Here is a 25,885-nt window from a genome sequence, read left to right as displayed (position 1 = left end):
TTTCCTCATGTATAGAGATTTAGAAACCTGAAAAATGTTCATTTTTTTAAATTACTAAACTTAAGGTCCATTCATAAATTCTATTTAAAAATTTTGATCTATGAATCAATTGATACTCAAAGCTTCATTGAAATTAATCTAAATTAAAAAGGTTTTATTTTAATAATAAAATGAAGGTCATGATAATTAAGTTTTATATTTGAGGTCAATATAAACATAAACTTGAAAGAATATACCCCATATGCAAAGGGAAATGTAATTTTCATAACATGTCCTTCAGGAAAACCACTCTCCATGTTCATGTGTTTTTCCATTATTACACATGAAAAAGATAATCACATTCCCTATGAAATTTTGAAAGTCATTCTCTCAGGTGCCTTCCAGCTCCAACATTACAATGTCTTTTTCTTTCTCAGCACCACATTGATACCAAAACAAAATCACTTAGGATTTCCCAATCCAATAAATGTTTTATTACAGTTCATCTGCTTTAAGTGCAGCAGTCAAGCCTGCTCAGCTAATATTTTTCTTTTAAATTAATGTTTTATGTAAATACTAATATTAATAATTGATTTATGAATTAAATATTCTGAAATGGTTTAAAAATAGAGCCTGGTAGGCATTAGACATATTCTTCGAATCCACTGAGTATTGAGTCAGCTCCATACTTTGTATGTTTTATTTGAAAAGCAATGAACATCAGAAGACAGATATTATTACATATTATTAATTTTAATCTAACTATTTAATTTAAATATACAGGAAAGACACCATTCTCATTTAAACTGAAGACTCATTACACTGGTGTTCTGTCTAAAGGGCCTCTAAAAAAAATGAAAGTCAGGATTTTAATCTACAATACAAATAGAGCATTGACTAATTTTTCATAGCATGACAAGTCAAAGAAATTGGGCACAATTTCTCACAATTGGGCACTAATTTTTCATAGCATGACAAGTCAAAGAAATGGGCACATCCTTCCTAAAAAGATGGGACACCACTGTAGAGCTCTTTGTATTTCTTTTTACCTTCTGAATCAGTTCCTCCTACTCCCGACTGCTTTACTGGTTCTTGTCCATTCTGGCTCATCTTCCCTCTGTGAAAAGATATGGTTGTTGTTGTCAATAAAACCATAGAAAGATAAGAGCTAAAACAATGATACATCTATGCCAGGCTTGGTTCTTTTAAGAATATTATCTTTTTTCTCTTTTGAAGGCAGCTGCAGTCACCTCTGTCTAAGCCTGTCCATTCTCACAGAATGGGTCCATCAGGTGCTGTCTGCTACCTGCCCCACATCAGTCTGGGGCTGCAAATCTTCTCACTTTATCTTGTTACATTCAACAGTGAAATATACAATATGCAGTCATAAAAATTGATACTTGGTCTACCATACCATTACTTCAAAGGTAAGGTGTACTTGTGGTTGCCATCTTCTTAAATGATTGCTTTACTTTATAGGTTAGATTAAGCATAACAAAAATTCTGAAAATTCAGCATTAATCTTAAAGAGAGTGGAATAAATCATGCCCTGGAGTTCACTATTTTCCTGCATTTTATGTAGAAAGAATCTTCATTAGAATCTTAATGTCGATTTTTACCCAATGAAAGTTAGGTAAAATATAAGCTGTCTTTAAATATACTTGTTGCAAGCTCAAAGGCATGATTGAAATCACTCTCAAACATTTGTGCTTTTAATTTTCTTTTTGCCTTAAGACTCTGACTGCTGTGATAGAGACTATAAGGCATTATCTTCTGTTGCATGTGATTCCTTGGGGTTAAAGGGTCAGCACTGTTCTTTTTTACTTGTGGGTAGAAAAGTGTCTACCTCTGAGAAGAAAACTTCATGTCTGAGGTTGTCCAAATTCACAGGGAACTAAAAAATTAGTATAAAATCACAGTTTTTCAAGTGATTTTATATTCAGTTTTAACTGAAAGCTATTATTTCCTTCTTCTGCAGATAATGCTTCATAAATCCTTACAAATATGATACAAGAATTCTTTGTCCCAAGGGTTATATTCATTATACATCATTAAGTTGGTTTTCACCTTTGCATTCAAAAGGAATTTTATTTTCCAGCCAATGTACTCCTATAAAGGGTTACACAACACAAAGGCATAGAGAATCTGGTCTTTATCAGAGATAAGAACATGAGTAGCTTTCAAGAATATTACAACAGGATAATAGAGTATTTAAAAAAATAACAAACAAATTAGAAAGACTTTACAAGATATATTCAGATTTATGTAACTGTATAATAATTATTAATTTCCCTTGATAGTTATAGCTACTTAATATTGGCAAGTATTCTAATTAGTTACCTCATCTAACAATTCCCATGGTGTAACTATTTCATTATTTTATTTTGCTTCAAGACTAATTGTTGCTATGGTTAAAAGCACTTGGACTAAAACAAAGAGTTTAAAACTCAGCATATCCAACAATTTCTATTGATAGACCAGAAACTTAGTCTAAGCAGAGAGCTTATAACCAAAAAAGAATTTAAATGCCAAGATTCTAGAAAACAATTAGCCTTCTTAATACTTCACATCCAAATTGTAAGCTGTGGTCTTATGGATTTGCTGAATTAGTGTACAAGGTCAGAGTCCCTGAAGTCATTATCAAGCCAGTGTGAATGCAGATGATGAGTGGAATTTCAATTATATTTATATTCAGATAAGAATTTTTATAGAGAATTCAAAATGGAAACAGTTATCTATTTTAGGCATTCTCTCCATTAATGATCTGATGGTAAACAGTTATTTTGTCATTCATTTTCCTTACATTGCTATGTAAAGCCCTGGGGAAATAACATGAAAAATGAAGCAGGTCCTGTCTGTATAACTTTCCTGTGTAATTTTAAATACTCTGGAATCATATAAAAAACTTAGTGCCATAATGCCATAATAAAAAAATAGTGTGGCCTTAGAAAAATGAGACATGGATATATTTTATTTAATTAAGTATAATTTATGAGAACACATTTCTATATGAGAAAATCTGAAGCTGTGGAGACTTCCTCCAGCTTTTCAGTAGAAGCAGGGCTGATTTCAGGCTTAAGAGACCAATGAGTCTGCCAGCCAAATAGCAAGTTACTGTAGGAACTGTCACATTGCTAGTCAGTACACAGTAAGTGATGTTATTTGGACTCAGATTTGGCATGTGTGAACAGAAAAAAATTTATTGAGAGCTCCATCTTGTGTTATTGTGCACAAAGATTTTTTGTATCTTTGCTTTTCTCGCTAGGAATGACAGTCCAACATTTTTCTTTTTCTTTTGATGTTGTCAAAGACAATCTTACCCCCCCCCCTTTTTGCTTAGAACAACATGAGTGAAAAATACAATACAAATCAAACAATTGGCACCCTATGATCTAAGCTCACATAATCCCCCTAGATTCTGAAGGTGAGATTGAAGTGTTAGATTTATCTCTATCTTCCCTTTAGTTGCTAACAAGATTTAGACAAATACCATTGAGCTTTATTTATTAAAATTATAAATACTCAGAAATATCACAGCTTTAGAGAATTTTCACTTCATTCAAATTTTTCTAGGAAGCTTGTATCTTTTGTGACTAATAGTTCACAACTTCAAGGGAAAAGCAAGCATTTTTTTGTTCCAGAAAAAATACTGAACAATTATTGCAGACAATGAATGAACAATGACCACCAATTAATATTTTGAGAACAGTCCATCTGTAAATTTATTTCAGGCCACAATCACTAAGTTGATCAGAAGTTACTTTGTTCTATTAGGGAATATGAATGAAATTGATACATGATGGTGCATGCTGACAGAAGAGGTGAAAAAGTCCTGGCAAAACTTTTCTCTGTAGAGTACTTACCTGGGTCAAAAATTTGGAAAATTGAATCATTTTACACTGATAGTGGCTTGATAATGCCTACAGGGACTCTGTATCAAAAAGCTTTTTCCAGCCAAGAACTGAGGAATTCTTCTGAAACTCCTAAAAGCTTGGGAAAAGCTGGGCTGTATCCAGAATATGAATTCCCCTTGCACTGGTAGCATCTCTTTACAGAGGGAGGAAAATCTGAAAACTTAAACTAAGCTTTTTCAATCCTACAATAGTTGTACTTTTAAAATGTAAGCTAAGCCAAACTCTACACACTTTCATCAAAGGCTGAGACCAGCACATCTCCTACATGAGAGAAAGAAATTCACTAGGTTGAGACAGAGGTTTGATTAGTTATTAACAATTCAATGCTCCACAAAGCAGAATAAAAGTGTGAACTCTCCCCTTTATCTGATATTCTACTGCCTAACTCAAGTCTGCAGAGGAAACTGCATAAGAAGAAGACTGGCACAGTGAGCGTGCTATAAATTGTGCATGGAGGACACAATATAGGAATGGAAAAACCTTACATTCTTGGGATGGGGAATAGATTATTCTCTCCCGTGGCACTGCTGCTGCCTTCGCTATCCATGCTGTATCCACTGCCAAAGCTACTGGCTGATGAGCCAGTGGAGACAGAACTTTCTGCAGGTCGGTGATTAGCAGACCTTGCTGTACGGGGCAGGAACATTTGGTTACTAAAAACTTGTAAGACATCAGTACCACTGATATTAAGGAAAAAAAAAAGTCATTTATCAAAATCACATGCTGCAAACGCTTTCACTTTTATATTTTCACATTTAAACGTTGCTTTATCATATTTAGCAGATGAGGTTTGTTTTCATGTACAATAAGGTGCTCTAAACCAAATAGTACACCACCATATTTTTTTCTCCAGTCATGTTAATCCTTCAAATCAACAGCCTGAAGGAAAAACAAAACACTGGGATAGAATGGTTAACACTGCTTTTCTGATTAAAGTGGCAGAAAACCAGTTATTCATCTGAAACTTTTCACATGATAATCTTGGGAAAATGAAAGCCCCAGTGAGCCTTCCTCATATTCCTTATGAAATGCTCTTTGCATTAGGTGATTTTGAGGAGAGGAGTTTGCAAAGATGCATAAGCAGGCGACCTATAGTGACAGAGAATATCCCAACCCCTCTTCAGACATAACACAGCTATGCATTATATTTCTCAACTGCTCCTACCCATCTGGATCTCTCTTACTACGTGCATAGAATTTTAATGAACATAACTTGATGGGAGATGCCTTCATCTAATTTAAAACAATTTGGTGTTAGTATACCATATGTTAGTTTTACTTCAGATTGCCTTATTTTGTGTTTTGGACATTACTGCACTACATGAACAAATCATCCAGTATTTTGCATTTTGCAAGTTGAGAAATACAAAGGAAAAAGGACACAGTGACATTACACATAGTAATTAATTACAGGAACAATAGAGTAGCTATTCTCATATTGAATAACACAATTGTCTGGGAATATTATTAGAGATTTGAGGATTTTTTTTCTAGATGTCCTCTAACAGATCTGCTATTTTCATGTTTCATCTATTTCAACCTACTGAGCATATATATTGAAGAAATAAAATAATGCTTTGCAAAGTTATTTTCCTATGAAGACTTAATGAGGTTTTATGTTATTTTGCTGAACTGTGAAACTCCTATGTAAGTAGTTAAAAGAGATTCTTCTTTAAAAATAGACAAGTATCTAACTGGAATTGTCATAAGAGCCAGAGCCCCAAGAGTGTCTTGCTTTAAACTAGGAATCAATATTTTTTATCCCTCATTAACTGAATAATATTTCTGGTGAAGAATGCTGCATGCTGCCTGATGTGGAAACAGGAAGATGAGTGTAACTCCTCAAACATAATGCAAAACCAGGTGAGTAATTTGAACTAGAAGCAGTAAATGAAGCAATTCTCATATCATCAATCTTGGGCAATCCCAAGGAATTGGGATAAGGAATCTGTATTCTCCATGGTGATTCTTCACTGGTAAACCAAGTTGTCACATAACTTTTTCTATCATTTCAACTCTATTAATCTCCTTTGTTCCACTATTGCCCACAGCCAGAAATGGAATCTGTCAGTCTATGTTGTTTTCAGATAAAATTATTCTTTAGTTCTATTCCATGACTTTACACATTGATCATAGGCTGCCTTCTTGGATGTAAATACAAAGGAATAAATTTTAAAATCATAGTGTTATTAGCAGATACTCTCAATATCTCACCTGGAGGAAAGGCACCCATGTTTTTCCAGACAGACAACCAGCTGGGGTGGCTGTATGCAGTGGTTGCTCTGTCACTTTCAGCTGGGGGTGCTGTGAGTGAATTCCTATGCCTGTGGTGACATGTCAGCAAAATGCTGCTGAGAAATGCTGGGCAAGAATGATGTTTCAGAGAGGAGAGGTCAAACTCCCTGGTATAACATATTATTGCCAGTTGCCCTGTGTTTAACAGCCTGAATTGTGGCTCTCTCATGCCTGTCCCAAACTGATTCATTACCACAGTTCTCATTGTGTTTGCATGACCTGTATGCCCCACAAGGTTTTCTGTTTGGAATTCTGAGGCTCCTTTAGGTTAGCTTGTTTTGTTGGCTTTTTTTTTTGCCATGGCATGACAAATGCCTCAGAGGTGAGTACAAATGGGAGATCAACACATCTGCAAAACCCATGGAAGCCAAAACAACATTGTGCCAGCACAGAAAAGAATCGTCAGTTCTTGCCCTAGGCATGAATTTACTTAGTGTAGCAAATATCTCTACCATAACATATCTGGCCTGAAAGGATCTTTCATATCTAGGATTTTTTTTTTTTTACTGACTTTGCTGTAAACACTATTATTTCTTGTATCTTTACTGATGGATTTCTAAAACCAGTAAGAACCTAGAATTTAGTTTAATCCATAAAATTTTGAATGAAGCCTTTAGAAATGGGTTAGAAGTTTTGCTTCATCTATTTATAATCAACGCATAGCTGTTTCTTTTGAAACAGCTGTATCCTGATTACACATTCAGTATGCTGTATTTTTAGTTTTTCTACTGTTTTCACCAATTCACATAATTTTCCATATTGATGGGGTTTTTTTTCCCTAAGGTCACTTCACTTGGTGAATGGTTATAATGGATCCAAGTTTAGATTCGTGACTGGATTTTGAAAATTCTAAATTTTAATGTTATTCGTTTTGGGTTTTTTTCCTGTCTGCTCTATGAAAGTAATGAATCACAGTGTCAGTTTGTGACAAGAAATGAAATCCACAAATAGATTTACAGCTGGTTTTGTGACAAATTCTGAATCTGGATACAGAGATCATCTTATAACTTGTGAGACACCCACATTTTCTACATGTCAGGATTTTTACAGATACATCTAGGCCTCTAAGTTTCTGCTGGTTATGTGCACAACTTTGGAGTTCAGATGACGTGGCAGTGCTTGCTGCCATGCAATATTTTTCCTGATATTTTCCTAGTTATACCCATGGTATAACTAAGGATATAGTTCTGCTCTATGTGGAAAGATAGAACTAGTTCCATGCCCTTATATTCAAGAAACTCGTACACACACTCATTTGCAGTCTTGCCCTTTCTCTTTGAATACATGCAAACATTGTCTTAGGAACTTTAACAAGAAGGTCCAACCTCACTCTGTTGCTCCTCTAGTCTTACCAGTCTATGTAAGGTCTGTGAAGTCCTGAAAGTGTCAGAACAATTTCCACCTTGCTTGGTCAATTGGGTTCATATCCACATAAACCATTCCATCATATTTAGTTTTAATTTTAATTTTAATTATGGTTTTAGGGCAGGTTAATTCTGAGTTACAGAGCTTCTGCTTACATCTGCCTATGCTAGAAAATTCTTTAGTCTGTGGATTTTGACAGCAAAGTTCTGGCAGAAGGTGCTTTGGTCTGTAGCATTTGGACAGTTTCATATGGATTCACTTGGGTCCAAAGATTAGATATTGTCATCTGGTATCACACAGGTGCCTGAACCTACAAGGTTCTACAATGTTTATCTGAAATCTACAATGTCTATCAGAAGGCACTTTTCATCATTTGAATATTAAGTACCCAGAGGGTGTAAGAGCCATGCTTATTTTTTTTTGTTTGTTTTTGGTTTTGCAAATTATTCTCTGGCTCATAAGTGATGCACCCCCTCCCCCAAACAACCCCAAACCCAACCAAACCAATAAACAACTTTTAGAAACTCTTAGAAAGCTTAAAAAATTTTAAAATACTTGTCAAAGACAAGCTCTTACTGCCAATTACATGATTCTCAAGGCCTTACATTTTTAGAGAAAAGACTCTTCAGGCCCCAGCAAATGAAAGAGACAAAACTTAACTGAAAGTCATTATGCACCTTCATTTGGCCTCTCTCTGGGAGAAAGGAAATGTCCCTTCATCCCCTCCAGCCCTATTTCTGTAAACCCTTTACATGGTTTATCAGGTGCTTGCACTTTCTAAGGACTTCAATATCATTATATCTGGGCGTCCCAGACATTTAACTATGAAAAATACCAATATGAAATGAAAGTTTAAAACCTTAATATGAGCTGCTTCCTCTGAAATAGGGCACAGATTTTCCCATTATAAAATGCTATTGTTGTGGTTTGATTTAATTTTCATCTGTTAATCCTCTTTTAGCTGGTTGTTCTCTCGATGAGTTGAAATGTTCTCTCCTTGGAATGGGTGTTAATGGGTACATATGTCACATTTAGTAGTTTGAAGTGTGGTGTTAATGCTGCCTCTGAGTGATTCTGTTCAACTGCCTGTTTTACAGGCTCTAGCATGAACAAAATTTTAGGTCAATTATTCCAGTGAATAATATATAAATGAGTTGGAAAAGTTCTTACAGTAATTATTTCAGTTTCCAAGAAAGTGGATGACAATTTTATACCTGGTGTAGGACCAGGATTTCCCCCCTAAAAAAACTATTAGAGAGATACCTTTTGTACTCTGCATGGTTTACAGAAAAAAAGAAAAAATTCAACAGAATGATGTTTGGATATGGTAAATACAATCCTTATGACTTTTTGGAAAAGAATTGCTGATTCAGTAATGGAGGCTAGCACTGACCTCACCTTTCAGATCCATCTTTTTATTTCTACTTTTAAAAATTATCATTATTATGGCAAAAAAATGTATTTGATTATGCTTTGGCTGATGGACTCAGTTAGAAAAAAAGCCTTTAGAATAAAGAAAAACATGTAAGTCATGCCTTAGCATGAAGAAAATATAGTATTAAAATCACTAAGAGAGGAAAGCTTGGAAAGCATATGATTTCACTTAATGGTTCAGAAAAGTCTGTTTTCAACAGACAACAGAGAGGATGCTTTGTTAGAACCTAATACAGGGAAGATAGATCATATACACAAGACCTGTAACCAGGAGCTACTAAATCAGCAGGAAAATGGAAAAAATCCAGCACTCTCAGACACTCCAGCTATTCTACAGTGAATGGATGTTTTAAAAAAACTTAAATTTTAAAAAGTTGACTTTATAGTTCTGTGGTTCATACGGAGGAAAGAATAGACTCAACCAGCACCTTCTCCTGGTAAATAAACTGCAGATGTTCCCCTTTTCCAGTTTCTGTCTAGAAACAGAATTATACTGTCAAAACACATTGGGAATGATGATTCTGTTTGTGAAACAAACAGGAGGAGGGAAAACCACGTTCATCAAGTATGGATTCAGGATTAAGTTTCCCCAATTGGCCTCTAATTACTTGAAATAAATTGTTCTTTTAACTGTCCATCTTCTGAGAACCTCTGAGTGACAAAAATGGCCGAAAGCATCACACTGAGTCTTAAAGAGATGCAAGCCCGTGGGAGAAGGTTAGAGAACCCATCTGCTGTGTGTAATTTCCTGATGACCAACAGACTGGGCATCTCATACAGTGTCTTTTGGCAGAAGCTTGGCTGCCCTTCATTCTCAGTAGCCTTGTGTTTCAAATGCTCCAACCTCAAAGTGCCCCAAATGCCAGTTTTCCTATTTTCATGAAGTGTTTGCTAGCTTTAAAAGCAAGACCTGCTCCAGCTTGCTCAGTAAGGGTAAAACTGTTGTTGGAACTGCTTGTTGAATCTTTTGTGAACTGGCAACAGATTGGGAATACATAAAGAACTGGTGATCAAGCACATCTACCTCAGGTCAGCCAAGACAGTTTATTTTCCTAATGGTACCTCATACTGAATAGGACTTTAAGCCATGGTGTCACCCATCTCAGCCACAGCTGTATGTTAGACATGGATTTGACCATATACTGACCAGGGATACTTTGTGAAAGTTCAAGACAACCATTTACAGAGAAATTTACCATTTGAGATGAGTAACAGAAGAACAACACATTTCTTAAACTGTATTGAAGTAATTTCTTTACCCAGGAAAGCAATTTGGAAGAAATAACTTTCCATGCACTCTGTAGGGTTAGTCTACCCTACAGAATGTTGAAAACACACTTTTGAAATAAGAGTTATTAAATGAAGAAGCTGAGCAATTCTCTGAAAGTACATGTCAGTTTAAAATGGTGAAAGAGTGAATAGCAGGAATAACCAAAGCAAAATGCACCAGCTATTAGATTGGAACAAGGTTTGAAAAGGCACTCTCTGCTATCTGCAGAGAGTGGGGACAAACTGTTCTTGTTTTGATAATGATTCTTGGAAATGGGTTATTTGGAGCAATATGAAGGTCCATTTAACTTGGAAATTAAGAAAATAGTGACATGAGTCACTAAACAGCTTTGGGCTATAAATTATTTAAGTGTGAAGGAAATATCCTAAAATAATATAGGAAATTAAAACATGGCATTGCCTGGTAAATGTGTGAAAATGGATACAGACCAAAAGGGATCCCAAATTAGCAGGTATTTGAAACCACAATCATATCCAATTCAGAAGATTTATGTAACCTAGGAAGCAATTTCCTTTTATTCCATTGTTGCTAAAGCCAGCAAATAGAACTTAGTGATAAGGAAAATTCATATAAGTTTTAATTTCTTGCAGCTAAGTGGCTAGAAATTACACAGTGCTGGCTCAGCCTTGCATCATGGGTTGCACAGTGATGACAATGTCTTGATGCAAGCATCATATTGCATTTCTGTGTAGCTTTAACCTATTATGGTGACACTTAAGTGAACTCATGTCAAAGTTGTTGGTTCAAGACAGTTAAAAGCAGGTGTGCTGTCTTCTGAACTGAAGTGTTTTAAACTGGCATTCTTTGAGATGTTTAAATTGACAGGTTTAATTTGGTACCTTTCTGAAAACCCTGGTGTAGAGTTTTGAAACTGTAGGCATTCTAGCTAACAGCATCACCTCTGAGAGTTGATCTCCCCCAGCCAGTAAAATCACTTGACATACAACTGTTTGGAAAAGCTGTTGTGTCATGATGGAGAATGTGTAATGTAAAAAATGAAATGTTCTCCATGAAATCCTGTGGGACTCCATTTTTTCCCCTCCTCTGACCCCCACCTCCCCCACCCCACCATTTTCAGTGACAAAAAATATCATACAGGTACATGTGTCAGAGAGTGTTTTAAGGAAATGTGACTTTAGGTTGGTAGAGGTTTGATCTTGAAAAATTCTTTCTCTTATTGAAAATTAGACAGAAATTCCTGTGGAATTATAATGCTGGTATTACCTCAAATTAACAGGGATGTTTGGATCTTTAACTGAAACACATGGCAATTTCTCTAGATCTTGAACACCTGCTAACTAGTTCAGGTGAGTATAGCAGTGTTTTTATTGTGGCAGGTTGCTTCTTTTTTTGGTTGGGTTAAAGTGAGCCAAATGGAAGAGGAGTTGCCTATGGCATCCATCAACAAAATATATACAAGCAATAGCCTACTGACTTGTAGCTTCTTTTTCATGAGTGCCTGTTAGAAAGAATAAAAAATGTATAGGGCTACAATGATGTTGAGACTTAAATTCACTTACTGAGCTGTTTACTATTTAAATATTAATTTACTGCTCTTCAACGATGCTAGGAAGGTTCAAAATAAATTTCTAGAAATTCTCCTATTTGGTCATAAAATAATGGTGTTTTTTTCACCCTTGGATATTCTAATGTAATAAAGGAATTGATTTTTCATTGTACAATCATTGTTCTTTAGGGGAAAATCTGGAATCTTTTTCTCTGCAAAGAAGGACAAGCCAATCAAATTTCTGCCGTGGTGAGGCAGAGGTAGTGCACCTTTCTGCTTAACACAGGTGCTAAAGTTTTTTTCTGTTCCTTGTCTTTCTTATTCACTTTATTGAAAGGTATTAAAACTAAAGCATGTTATTTATTCCTTTAAATCTAGAATCTTGGTTTCAAAAGACTTTTTTATAAAATCAGTAAAAATTATATTCCAAATACACCTACTTTTTCATATGCATGTATCCAGAGAACTAGTGGTGTTTTGAATAATCAGAACATCTCCAAATTTAAAATTATCTGGAGAACTCTAAAATAATTTATTTAAAACATCACTGACCTGCCAAGAAAATTCCATATAATGAGAAGATTCTTCTGTGGGATAAATTACTGACTGAAAAGGTGGTGGACTGATTGACACTGTGTCTAACACTGACTCATCTGGTGGATAAACTCTTAATACACAAATTTATGTTGAAGGGAATGTGCTTAATTTAAAGTGAATGTGTAATTGGAAATGATTCATATATTGCACAAAACTTAAATGAAATTAACTCAAGCCGTCCTCTGACTTGGATCCCTTGCAACTTCTGGCTTCAAAGAGTTGGCTCTGAAATTGTTATTGTTCCTCTCTGAGGGATGTGATTGGAAATTGTAGCATGCAGTTGGTTTCTTTGTGGATCACACTCTTATCTCTCATGGGGAATGGCTAAATTATACTTCAGGGTTTATTTTTAATTAACTGCTGAAAGTTGGATTTAACAAAGGTTCTCAGCAAAAATCTATGGTTTTTGTTGCGTCTTCACCTGAATTTTAAAGCAGATTGATTTAAATATATTTTTGCTCTTTAAAAGGAATACAGAAACAATTCAGTTCAACAAAAAAACTGATGAAAGACCTTTGTTTCCACCAAATACGCTCTTTATGTTATAGGTGCTGATCTTGTTTATGATTTCCTTGTTACTTCTCAACAGATACACAATTGATAACTGACAAAATAGACCCAATAGAAAGGGTCCTAGGAATCAGAAGAAGAGAAGGATTTCTCTGAGGCATTGTCAGAATGACTGAGGATCCTTGTCTTGCTTGGTTTGTTGTTTTTTCTAGAGCCAGTTCAATTCAAGAGAAAAAATGGAGCTATTGAGAGACAATGTCAAAGGAGGACACTCTTCTGAGGGTTATCTTAGGCATACAGGGACTTCTCAGCACAGAATCATTTCCATCACCTTTGTGTACTTAGGCTGAAAAAACTCAAACAATTCTTCTAAAAGGTGCTGTTGTTTAATAAATGCACAGACAAATAGAGGTGGTAAAAAAATAATAATAATGTTGTGTATTATCTGTAATGGCTTCCTTAGCAAAGGGCTTTGAGACATAGTAACAAAAAGTTACTAACTTGCCAAGATGACTGTTCAGTCATTAAACCAGTTCCTTATGTGTCCTTTTGCAGCTAACAGTAAAGTAGGGTATAATGGAGGTGAGTACCACAAACATGCATTGTCCCTTTAGGAATGGACTGGGAGACTGACAATGCCCTGATAGTCATAGTTCACAATGAAGGGGAAATCTCTCCTTTCTTTATCATCTCTTCATCCCACAAAGTCCATAAGTTGGAAGCTGTTTTGAGTATTTTTGGTGCTTTTACCATTAGAGGTTACAGACTCATTTTACTTTCATGCTCCACAAAACTGCTCTGAAATCATCTTGCTTTTCATTCCTGCTAAAAGCCATGAGAGTCATTACCCTCAAAATGGTAACTACTGTCCTACCTCATGTGAATAAATTTGGACAAACTATCTTTGGAACAATAAAGAAAAGCCAAAACATGTCACAGGTCTGAAACCAGACTTGTAAGCATTGTGTAGGTGACCATGTATTGTGTTTATTTGTCAGAAGTAAAAAGACAAAAGTACTACATGTCTTCATAACAATTTTAACCTTTTTTTATATATTACTGTGGACTGGACTCTTATTATTATAATGTGGACTCATTATTTATAATGGGGGCTCTTATTCCCATAAATCTCTATGATGCTTCCTTTATTGCTGAGCCAAGTACATATTAGTATATATTCTTTTTGCAATTTTAAAAGTAAAGAAGATAGTTGTTGGCACAGGCACTTGAAGCCAACAGACTCCCTATTTTTTTATTATAGAAGTTTATCTGAACCTTATATATTCAACCTTACATCACTTCAAATGTTTTGAATTACCTATCTGTGTGAAAAGGCATCACCACAGGGCTATGAGTCTGCGATAAAACTTGACAGACACAACAGCCCAAAAGACCATAAGAGTCATTTAGATTTGAATGGTCTACCCCCCAGCAGTGGTATGCAGCTTTCAGACATGATGCCTGAGCTTGTACCACAACCCTTAGAATATATTGTCTAAAGTACCATTTCCTTTTTCTCCCCTGCACCCCTCTCAGCCAACTCATATTGTCCAATGTGTGCAATGGTGTTGACAGAAAAACCTTCAATGCATCCTGAGAGTTTAGGAAGGGATTACAGCACAAAACATCTGGGAGTTCAGTCAGTACATTTATTTGGATTATCCCTCAGATTCCATGGAAATAAACAAGATGCTCCAGAAGTCAAAAGAACAGTGGCAATTTGAACTGATTGAGATTCTGGCTCTTTATTTGTGATGAGGGAATAAACTGATGATATGTGGTATTACAGGTGCCTACAAGTAGAAAATAATTTTTAAAGATGCTGATAGGAACAGTATCAAGAGATTGAGCTATACATGGATCAAAACTCCTTTCCTTTCCACTGGTGGTTTGAAAAATTATCTATGCTAATGACTGTTGACATGATAATTGTGTTGGAACAAGAAACAGGAATTGTTATTGTCCCGATTACATTTTTAGAAATAAAAATGTGCAGTTAGGTTTTTGTCACAGTACAAGAAATGTCCAATCATGCTTAAGCAGACCAGCTTGGATGCATGCTTTTTATTAGGCAACAACATGAGCAAAGCTATACTACTTTTTAACAGAATTCCAAGTACTCCAGTGGAATGGAAGTGCACACATTTGTTGTTTCATAATGCTTCTTAGCACAGTTTTTCATGATGGATTTATGCACCGATAGGTGGAAAAATCAAGCAGAGTTCTTGATTCATGTTAACATTTACAGCACTTAATGGAGGGGTAAAATAAATACTTAAATATTGCAATGAATTAGTTGACATGGCAAGAAGTATTGGGGATGTAGTTGGTTTCTTAACCATGTCTTTCTGCTCACCTCCTTCAGGCTTGACTGGTCCATCAGACATCACTTTCCTGAGGGCTAGTTGGCTTTGGTCTTTGTTGTCATTGGCTGGTGGAGGCAGATTGTCAGACTGAGTTCTTTGAATAGGGAGGACTCCTGCTATGCTGTGTCTGTGCTGCTTCCTGGCATGATTAGACTGACCGCTTTTATGTGCTGCTGTGGCAGTGTGGGTGAAATGGAAACCCAGAGTATGTATCCTCAGATGGAACCAGCTTAAATGTTATTCATGCAAACAGAAGTGGGTTTTTTTTTCTGTATTTAAGTAATAGTGTTTTCAAACACCAAAGAGACACCACATGCACAGCATTAAAGAGTATCAAAACTGGCTGTTTCTGTATTAATGACAGTGAAGACAAGGGAAATAATTTTCCCCCAGTTTTGCACTATACCATGGTGAGTTTATGGCATATCAACAAATCCTAAAGACAAACACAATGACTTCACAGTCAGAGAGATTTAATTTGCCATCAACTAAACCCTCAGCTAGCAATCAGATGACACTGGTCTGTAGTATACTCTGGAGAGTAATCCTTTTGAATGGAATAGTATTAACTTATTTTAACCTATTTGAAGTTGTCAGATGAAATCTACCTTGACCCTTAATCAATCCATGGTAAAAATCTACTTAAAAAATTGAACTCTGACACCTGACTTAGCTCTCAACTCCCTTTGAGTTTGCTAACTTGACAACAGTGCTGAAATCTGATGTTGTTACTGGCTCTGTGTGTTTAATGGTTTTGCAATTATTGTGTTTAATGTTTTTATTGTATTTCTGTTCTGCTCATCACTAACACAATCTTATCTGAGATATAAAGAAAGTTGCCTTATATTTCCTTTCCAAAAAAAATAAAATAGATATTTACAGTCATGTTTCAAAAATAGAAATCTCAACCATGTAGTTAAAAAAAAGTTTCTTTAACTTCAAATCTTCTTTTGTGTGTATAGTACTGTCCTTCATGATTACTGCTTATAGATACATCCTGTTATTAATGTGGTCTCAGTCTTGTATGCAATTTGAAGAGCTGGCAGTTTCATCTCTGCAGGTTTTGATTATTTCATTGGTAGGTACTTAGTGACATCAAAACACAGTGGGCTTCTCTGTGAGTCATGCACAACCATGGAACATCATGGACCATGAGTGAAGGGACTGATGGAGAAACAGCCAGTTTCACTGCAGTCTTTATAAAATAAATAAATAACTAAATAAATAAAAGACTTCTAAATACAAGAGTATATTGTAATTATATGTATCCACACACAGGCACACAAAGAAAGACATTGAACAGAGTGAGCACAGTGTGCCAAGAACAGAAAAAAAAAAAGAAAATAGCCGAAAAGGGAAGGACAGCAGGGAAAAAGGCAACAGATGAACATTAAGCTGCCATGCTGAGGAATTTATTTGCGTCTTTTACTTGGTTGAAGGCGGAGCTGCTGCACAGCTGCTTCAGCAGCGGCGATGGCTGCCCCAGCGTCTTCAAGGTGGGTTTGAGTGACGCTGGTTTTGCTTTGGCTGCGGGAGGGACCGTGAGAGCGGAGATGGCCTTCAGAAGAAGACTTGGAGCTCCCTGGGCTGCTGTGGGATTTCTCAATGGTGGGCACCTGCATGTCTACCAGGAAAATGAAGAAGTACAACTCTTGCATTTATTAAAAACAAACAATTTCATGCTCTTTCTCTTGACTCGTCTCTCAGAACTGGTTCTCTTTACTTCTCTCTCAGAACAAGGAATAAAGATTAAACTGTGCCTTTCCATTTAAAGCATCAGGATATATCACAATAAGGAAACTTTTATAAACCATTATTTTCTACTTTCCCACTGTTACCTGGCCCAGGGAACAATTTATTTAGTATTGTTTGTTTATCCCCTGTGAATTAGATCTCCTGTGCTGGTCCAAACTGGTGGAATGATGGCATAGGCAGTATCACCAACACCAGTACCAAACTTTTAGCCAATACAAGTAATTTTATCCTGAATAATGCCATCAGGAAAATCACAGCCTAACTTACAATATCTTCTATACTTACCTCTAATTCAGACAGACATCTTATATGGACACCAGTCCCTGGCAAAATGTTAAACAGAGAAATAGAGAGGAGATGGAGCAGAGTCATGTCCCTCTGGGGCTCTCATCTGGATTGTAGATGGAATGTTTTTTGCTTTGATAGGACACATAATGTGTTTTAAGAGAGCACCTGTCCACTGACTACTTAGTATAAAAAAAAGAGACATAAATTTCTTGAACCAGGAGACACTGAGATCAATTCTGGTTTTGTAAACATTAGTATATTTCTACTGTATCAGCTCCACTGATTTCCAATACAACTGAGATGTGCTACAATCCATTATCATTGACTGGAAATGCATATGCATTATTGCAGCATAATTATTGTTTTTTAAAATATTAACGTGGCATTTTCAGAGGAAAAAAATCCATAGAATATTTAAGGAACATGAAAAATAGAAAGCTAAATATGTATTGAGTTTGCCCAAGGCTATCAAGAAAATGAAAAGGGCACAGATCTATAACAGATGTGCAAAGCACATCTAGAATAGTAGTAGAGTCTGTATGCTGCTGTTTTAAGGACATAATTGCTCAGTAATCTGGCTGGAAAGAATGAGACAACTTAAACCTTGTCTCCAACTAATTAATCACAGAGATAAATGCATTTTTAATAAAAATTTATACAAACTTCATACCAGTATCTTTATTTTTCTATTAGAACTTACACATAGCAAAGGTTTACACATCATCTGGGAAAATATTTCGTATCAGGTGCACCAAGTCATTCCTACCCTTGGAGGGGTCCGGGAAGATTCCATGACTTCTGCTCTTGATGACAGATGGTTTTGGAGATTGCTGGCTACTCTTTTCAGAATGAGATTTCCCATGATCTATGTTTTCACTCTGTTCTTTAAGAGGATACCACCGAGGAGTGTTGTCAAGCTGAGAGATGCTGGATAACTCAATCAAAACCTACAAATAAATCAAAGTATAATATATGGCCTGTATCTGACCTTTTTATGATTGTACACAGCAGAAGAAACTAGAGCTGTGTTGTCAGAAGTTGCAATCAAGTGTAAGAGTGAAGGGTATAAGGCTGTGTGCTGACAGACTCAGGACTCTCTGGGCATGCTGTGACCCCAAACCCAGATGCAGTAGCATACTGATGTGTCTGAATCAAAGTGTTCTCACAAGGACCTCAGTCAGAACTGTGAACTGAGTCCTTTGACTGTGGCATAGCTTCACACAAAGGCAACTGGGCAGTTCAGATGGCAGCTTGTGAGCACTAGCTTGACAGCTACAGTAAAAAGACATTAAAAAGACATCCAGGCATTCTGCCTCTGCACAGACATTTTCTAATGGGAGAAGCAAGCAGTATAATTTCCACCCTTTTTTCAGGGCTTTTAAGGGGAAAAAAGTTGCATATTTGCTTTTATTAAGGTCTTCAATAATATGAGGCTCATGCTTTTCGAGTCTTTAAAAAATCCGTATATGCAGAAGTAGCAACAAAAAGAAAAAAACAGGGTTACTCTTCCACTTCATTAAAATAATAGAATTCATCTGACAATTCAGGCATCTAAACATTACTGAGGGAAAAAAGGAGGTGCAATGGTAATGTAGGAATGAAACAAACTGGCTTAAAAACCTGCAAACATTGTAGATGAAATCTGCTCTAAGCCACCTTCATTGTTAGCAGGCCTTTGGTGAAATTTCTTTAAAAAAATATAGATTTAAAAACCAACCAAACAAAAAAAGAGCACTGACACCAAAAAGACCCTTTACACTCTTAATAAACTTGCAGCTGAGAGGGCCCAAGGGATGTAAAATACTGAAATTCATCACAGGATCTTGAAGGAAGGTCAAATATAGATTTGCAACTGGCTCTAAAGTGAGAGGGTTAATGTCAGGTAGGGAAGTTTTAAAACTGCTAGACAAATAAAGTGTGCAATTACCTCAGGGAACAATGGTTTTGTCACTTTATTACAAGACCCTGAATTAAAGAAAACCTCTTCAAGTACAGGGATGGGGAAGTCAACAACTGATGGTTTCTAGGTTAAAAGCCTTTTTCCTTTCCTTACTTCCTTTTAGTTTTATAGGTTGTCTATGATCTGTCTTTGTGGTTAGACCTATAATTAATCTTAACAAATGAACTCTTTATCATGCTCCTTGTTGTGGTTTTTAGTTAAGTCTTGAAAAAGACTTGGAGGAGAGCATGGCTGAGGATTGTTGCCAATGGGCAGGGTAGGCTGGGGGCTCTGCTCTGTAGGAGGAGAGGTTTCACTTTCCATGGACATGGACCTTGATGTGCCACTTTTCTTCTGGGGCAGATTCAATCGTGCTGCTGGCTCAATTCAAGCAAGTCTTTGGGGCACAATTTGGATATCCCACATCTGATGTTATGGTGCAGGATTCCTCTGGGCATCCTGATGCTGAGATACACTGGATAGTCTTTTCTGTTAGTTTTTTGCCTAAATAACTGCTTTCACAATTTAAAAATAATTAAAAACAAAAAAAAGTAGTTCTAGAGGTTGAAAAAATTTTGAAGGGGAAAGGTTTAAATCTTCATGTAGAAGCAGCTGCTAGAGCATCCCTTTTCTAAATGTCTTAAAGACAAGGATGTAAATTTTCAATAAGGCCCTGCATTTGGACAAACATGCTGAACTCAACAAGAATATGGACACAGGATGCAGGAAATAAGTAATCATGTAGCAGCTTCCTATGCATTTATTTTAGTAATTGTTCAAATAGTGACACTGATTGCTCAGTTTGGTAGTTACACAAAGGGGAACTGGAGATGAACTGTGTGGCTTTTTTTCAGAATTCAAATGTAGAATGAGCCCAGATACTCTCAGTTACTCTGCATGAGACATCAATTTTCCTGTGCTTCTGTTTCTAATTATAATCTTTATTTGTAATTACATCTTTAATTATTTTTATTTCATAGGTATTGTTGGTAATTCTGTATTATAAGTGCATATGCTTGTTTATTTGTTTTTTAAAGAGAAATTCTTCTTCTCATGAGCACTCAGTTTATTTATTTTTAATTATAAGATTAGATTTTGCCTTCATTCATATTTTACTAATGATATTACTTTTCCAGAATGTTAAAAATGAGACTGACCAGCAAGAATAAATTGCTCATACATGAAGATACTTGTGCATGTGTTAAAATATGGCTTGATGGCAGAATTTAATCCTTTAATAATTTACAAAGACTTATACCTCCTCAACCTTCTTATGTTATGGTAAAATCAAGTTGGACAGCTTTCAGTCATAAAGAGAATTTCCCCTGGAGTCACTTAGAATGCTTTTGCTATCTCACACTCAAAAAAGTATTAATTTTCAGCAAATTAACAGTTTCTTGGGTCCTAAATTAGCTTGTCCCCAGTTAATCAAGATAAAAGGGATTTATCTTTCATGTCTAAATTAAAGAAATCATAACCATTTTTTAAAAAGACAACAGTAAAACTGGGATGTAAAATTTTTTACTTAACATGTGTATCATACCTTGAAAGAGAACAGTCTCCAAATAACAGCCTGCAGGTTTTAGTAATAGAGAGGAAGAAATCAGATACTCACTTCACCGAGGAAGTCATTTGAGGAAAATCTGTCATAATCCCACACAGTCACTTCCAGTGTTTTCTTTTTCAGCTGCAATTTAAGTAAAAGGATAATTAAATTCATCAACTTCAGATCAAGTCTTTATGGTGGTTTCTATAGATTATTTCCTCCATGTATCCTTTTTCATAGAGATGGGTAGGTAATTTTCACCATTTCACCAACCTTATTCTGAGAAAAATAACTTGGCACTATTATTTGTTATCAAGCCAGATAGGCTTGGGCTTGGTCCTATTTTAGGAATTCCCACAAGTTGTTTTGGGCAGAATTTATGTCCACTACAAGAGTCAAACTGAATTTAAGGCCCCATTTTTTTGTCCCTGCAGTTTTTCTCCTCACCAGATCTGTCTGAATGCAGACATCTGCCTGAACTGCATTTGAGTGTGAATTTCAAATGCATGATATCAAACACCCTATTTACATAACCTCAACTGTGAAGACCAGGCTTTAATGCCTGCAGAATTCAGCACAGTCAGTGAGAGTCTGTGAGTGACCCAGGCATGCAGACAAGTTGCATTGTTGGGTATTAATGACAGCTGTCAAAACCCTTTATCTGCAGATCTTGTTAGGCATGATAGCTGTGCTGAGCATTCTTCTACAGGACACAGTCAGAAACAAATGATCTTTAAATGACAAGAGAGAACAAGACAGAGAAACTGTTGACCAAAGCAGTTGACCTTATTGTAAGGACTGACCTGAGCGTTTTTCCAGGGGTCTCTGAGGACATGTAGGGGCAGGATTGATTCCTGATTATGTGTGCTAGGGCAAAAGGCAATAAAGTGGCTGCAAAGGCAGTAATAAATTCATGTGCCTTGAAAGAGAGAAGGACAAAACCCTGTGGGTTGTAGGGTGTCTGCAAAGTCAGGCTGAGAAGTTATAATTGAAGAATGCAAGCATTACTGAGGAAAAGATGACTCTTCACATAATTGAAATAAAGAATTCAGAAGATGAATTCTTAGGTGATAGTTGAGGTCATCATCCTAACAAAAGCAACCTGTCACTCCCTGCTCTGTTTACTGTCAGCTGGGCACAGAGGGACAGCGAAGGATCAAGACATTGCTCAAAATGATAAGCTATACCAATCATTGTACACATTGCATATGCTTGCAGTGAAAGCACTCTTGGCTATTTACAGAACCATAGAATATTCTGAGTTGGGAGTGACTCACAAGGATCGTTGAGTACAGCTCTTAAGTGGATGGTCTGTACATCCAGGATCAAATCCTCAACATTGGTGTTATTAGCTCCATGATCTCATCAATTTGCCTCCATTGCCCCTTCTCTTCATCCAGACTAAAACAGTTCCTAGCAACCTGCAATTGCCTTTAAGTGATAATTTAATCTCATCATTATGTATTCAGAATATCATCTGCTCCCAGCCAACTTTGGAAAAATGTGCAACTATGCAAAGCCAATGGCTATGAAAAGAAAATTTAAATCAGCATATCCTGGAAAACCCACACAAAGGGAATTAAACTATTTTTAGCATCAAAAATGTATGATTTAAGCAGGTAACAGCACGACTTGAAACTAAGATTTTTAAAAAAAATATTTGAGAGCAATTCTTTAATCTTTCTGTTTTATTCTTACATAATTAAGCAATATTTTTCTCAAGGATTCATTTAAAAAATATCCTGCAAGAATGAACAAAAAGATTATTTTTTAAAAAATTTCTTACATAATATTTCTAAAGCTGATTTCCTTGACTGAATAAAATAACTTTTCTTTGCTGTTCCAAGACAGTATAAAACTGCAACATGAAAAATAACCTGAAAAAGTGAGCTGAGCACCCATTGGTCCATGATGCTTTTGGCTTCCTGGATGATACAATTTTCTGCCAGGTCCTATATAAAGTATTTTTAACCATGTATTATATGTATTTTTAACCATGAAAATAAGGGATAGCACAAATACTTTATAGAAATGTATTGTCACAGTTGTTGCTATTTTGAGAGGAGATTTCTTCTTGATGACTGTGCAAGGACAGAGAGAAAGATGTATAGATCCAGGAAATGGGGAAAAAACCCCTAAGATTTAAAGAATTTTTGGCAGAAAGGGGAAAAAAGAAAATATTTTCAAGTAACTGCAGCCATGCTTTGCCAGCTTCTTTGCAATAATGTGACAATAAAATTGTGATGAAAACTTACAGTACTTTATACTTCTTTGCAAAATCTATTTTAAGTCTTCTAGTTTAATAAAGCTTTTATAAAATATTATGACAATGAAAAAACATGGAAGACCTTTATTAGGAAGAGTGCAGGAAGCTAGTTTCAAAGCAGAGGAAAATGTGCTTCTCTGAAGATATATCTGTGTGCCACTATGATGGCAAAGGGCACTAAATGGCTGCTGATTTTAAAAGCAGCCACTTCACCACCACAGTTCTGCCTCACTGCATAAGGGTTCTGCCTTACATCCATCAGTTTTAGGCTTTGAATCCTGAAGTTCTGATGCTCATCAGGAATATGACAGACAGCAATACTGAAGAGGGTTGTAGGAACCCTCTATCTGTCTGACCATGGCTTTCTGCAAGTGGGCAATGTACCAACAGGAAAATGAGTGTCACAAAAAAGAAGGAACACAGTTTCCACATATTGGGAAGGTCATCTGAGTCCCAAACATACTGTGAAAAAAGTGCTATCAAACTATTTCAGTCTTAGCATTGAGGAGAAAAAAAGTAGCAATAAAATAAAATAAATGAAAAATCCACCTAGAAGCACATTATTGCATGTGAACTCCAGATAGCTTTAGGCTGTCTAGGAACAGTCATACTTTAAAGAAAATGAAGGAATTTGGAGAAACAGCCAATGTGAAAAATTTTGCCTCTTATGGAAGACATAACCAACCCCACAGGTACAGAAGGGCTTGTTTCTCATTGTAAATGTCTGCCTTAGCTAAAAATGCACTAATTAAAATATTTAACCCATATTCCTTGAAAATTTCATACTAGGATTTGCATCAGGAAAGAAATAATTTTAAAGCAGATTGTTTATTTCCTCTGTGTTAAAAGCATATTACTATAATTACTTCAGAAATAATACAAAATATTGTAATTTCAGTCAGGATGTTTGATGACTAGAATTTAATGTGTTAGGTAATCCATTACAGTTATTTTTATTTACATTCATATTTAACATTTTATTGCTCTCTTCTCTCTATTGATGTACTTTGACATATGGGAGGACAAAAAGATTTTTTATAGGTCACTTAGGAATTTACTTTCTTTTGCCCTAGATATTAAGTAAGATTTAAATACCAACACCTTACTGATTCCTACAAAAGTTTTCCTTACTTTTGGATATAAGACATAGGCTTCCACATCTCTCAAAGATTTTGAAAATATTACTCTTTCTAAATATATTACCTTCAAATTACAAACATAAATTACAACAAAACTATTTGCTTTGTGGAAATATTTCATATAGGTAAATGTTTTTATTTGCTTTCTGGCAAGTAAGAAGTTGAGGCAAAGAATGACCACCTTACAGTGTGGCCATACAGTTTACCAGTGGTGTCACCAGCAACAGAACTTAAATATTTTATCATCTTCTCCTTAAATTATTGCAATGCTTTCTTTCTTGCTCTGAGTAGTTATTGGACTTGAGTTAGCAATTACTGCACATGTGTAATATGTGTACTCAGCCTTCCTCTCAAATTGTAATTATTTTCATTTTATTACTTAACAAAACCCTTAAATTACTAAATATTCACAGTTTAATTTATTTTTTCTGCAACTGTCAAAGGAAAATTTGCTATAAATGTGATAAAACTAATCATTTTGACCTTGAAAAAGTCTGTTTCATTTCAAAGAGTGATCTATTTCCCATAATTATTTTCCCTTTAATTTCAACTAGTTTATGAAAGAGAAAAGGAAAATAAAAAAATTGTACAAACAGCTAAAGTCTAGACAGTGACGTTAAAAGAACTATATTAGGAAATATTTAATAATACTTATTTGCTGTCTGCAAGCAATGCATGCTTTGATGGAGAGAAAAAAGCATGGGGGACAGGAAATATTTCTTTGAAGAAATACTGTTTATAAAAATTCATGAATTTATGTTTGAATGTGACTGCTAACTCTGTGTAATAGTGTGTGATGCAGTTTTGCTGGTTTGATGAACAGAACTCTCATTCTCAGTCTAATGCAATTATTGTCTTGCATTTCTATTTCAATCTGTAACTATTTTGAAATATAGATTTGTGAGTGTTATGAGTACAAATGATGGTCTCTTACATGGTGAGAGTTCTCCAGACTCTAGAAGATACTCATCATCAGCATTGAATTATTTGTGATTTAGAAATGTGCTTCACTGTAGATTCTCTAATCCAGGGCATGTAATTTTGTAGAGAAAAGTCACACACACTGGTGGCTCTGCAGTAGATATAAGCCATGGAAAGGTATGGAAGGAAACAGTGTTCTCTTCACACAGTTCTGTGTGACAAGATGCTTAAATATAAAAGATATGTGGTGCTCAAATGAAGTTTACACACTTAAAACCATAAAAACTGCATTAAAGTCTCAGAGGAAGGCAAAAGGAGGGATTTGCAAATAGATAGCAACAATGTAAAGTATTCAACATGCAAAGTAAAGGCAAATTTAATCAAATAATGCTGCAAAAACTGACATCAAAGAGACAAGATTTTTTCTTGCCATGAAAATCAGTGTCCGGGAAACCCTAGATTAATATTATTATCTGTTGTTGTTGTTGTTGTTGTTGTTATTATTATTATTATTATTATTATTATTATTATTATTATTATTATTATTATCAGATAATAATAATATTATTATTAACAATAAAATAAAAAGAACCAAACAGCCACTGAATTTACAACACTCCAGTACTCTCAATAACAGCTCTGTGAAATGTCACAGCAGAACCCCCAAGCAAATTAAGAAAACACAAAAATCTTTCTTAGATGAAAAGCTGAGTTTGGAAATATTGTAAAGACTTACCAAACCCTTTTGTCAAAGGAAGAAAACTTAGGATTTA

General features: G+C 35.5%; 1 protein-coding gene across 1 annotated transcript in view; it reads right to left on the bottom strand.

Annotated features, from left to right (window-relative positions):
- The window catches only part of PCLO (piccolo presynaptic cytomatrix protein), a 318,033-nt gene that overhangs the window by 39,460 nt on the left and 252,688 nt on the right, over nucleotides 1-25,885 (bottom strand). The window contains exons 19-24 of the mRNA XM_018910330.3: nucleotides 20,856-20,927; nucleotides 18,068-18,248; nucleotides 16,688-16,882; nucleotides 15,249-15,431; nucleotides 4,379-4,520; nucleotides 1,029-1,096 (exon numbers count right to left, since the gene is read on the bottom strand). Of these exons, the coding sequence (XP_018765875.2) occupies nucleotides 1,029-1,096; nucleotides 4,379-4,520; nucleotides 15,249-15,431; nucleotides 16,688-16,882; nucleotides 18,068-18,248; nucleotides 20,856-20,927 (841 nt within the window). The remainder of the gene's footprint in view (nucleotides 1-1,028; nucleotides 1,097-4,378; nucleotides 4,521-15,248; nucleotides 15,432-16,687; nucleotides 16,883-18,067; nucleotides 18,249-20,855; nucleotides 20,928-25,885) is intronic.

Source organism: Serinus canaria, chromosome 1A (genome assembly GCF_022539315.1).
Source record: "Serinus canaria isolate serCan28SL12 chromosome 1A, serCan2020, whole genome shotgun sequence".
NCBI classification, from domain to species: domain Eukaryota; kingdom Metazoa; phylum Chordata; class Aves; order Passeriformes; family Fringillidae; genus Serinus; species Serinus canaria.
This window is presented reverse-complemented; position numbering and strand designations above follow the sequence as displayed.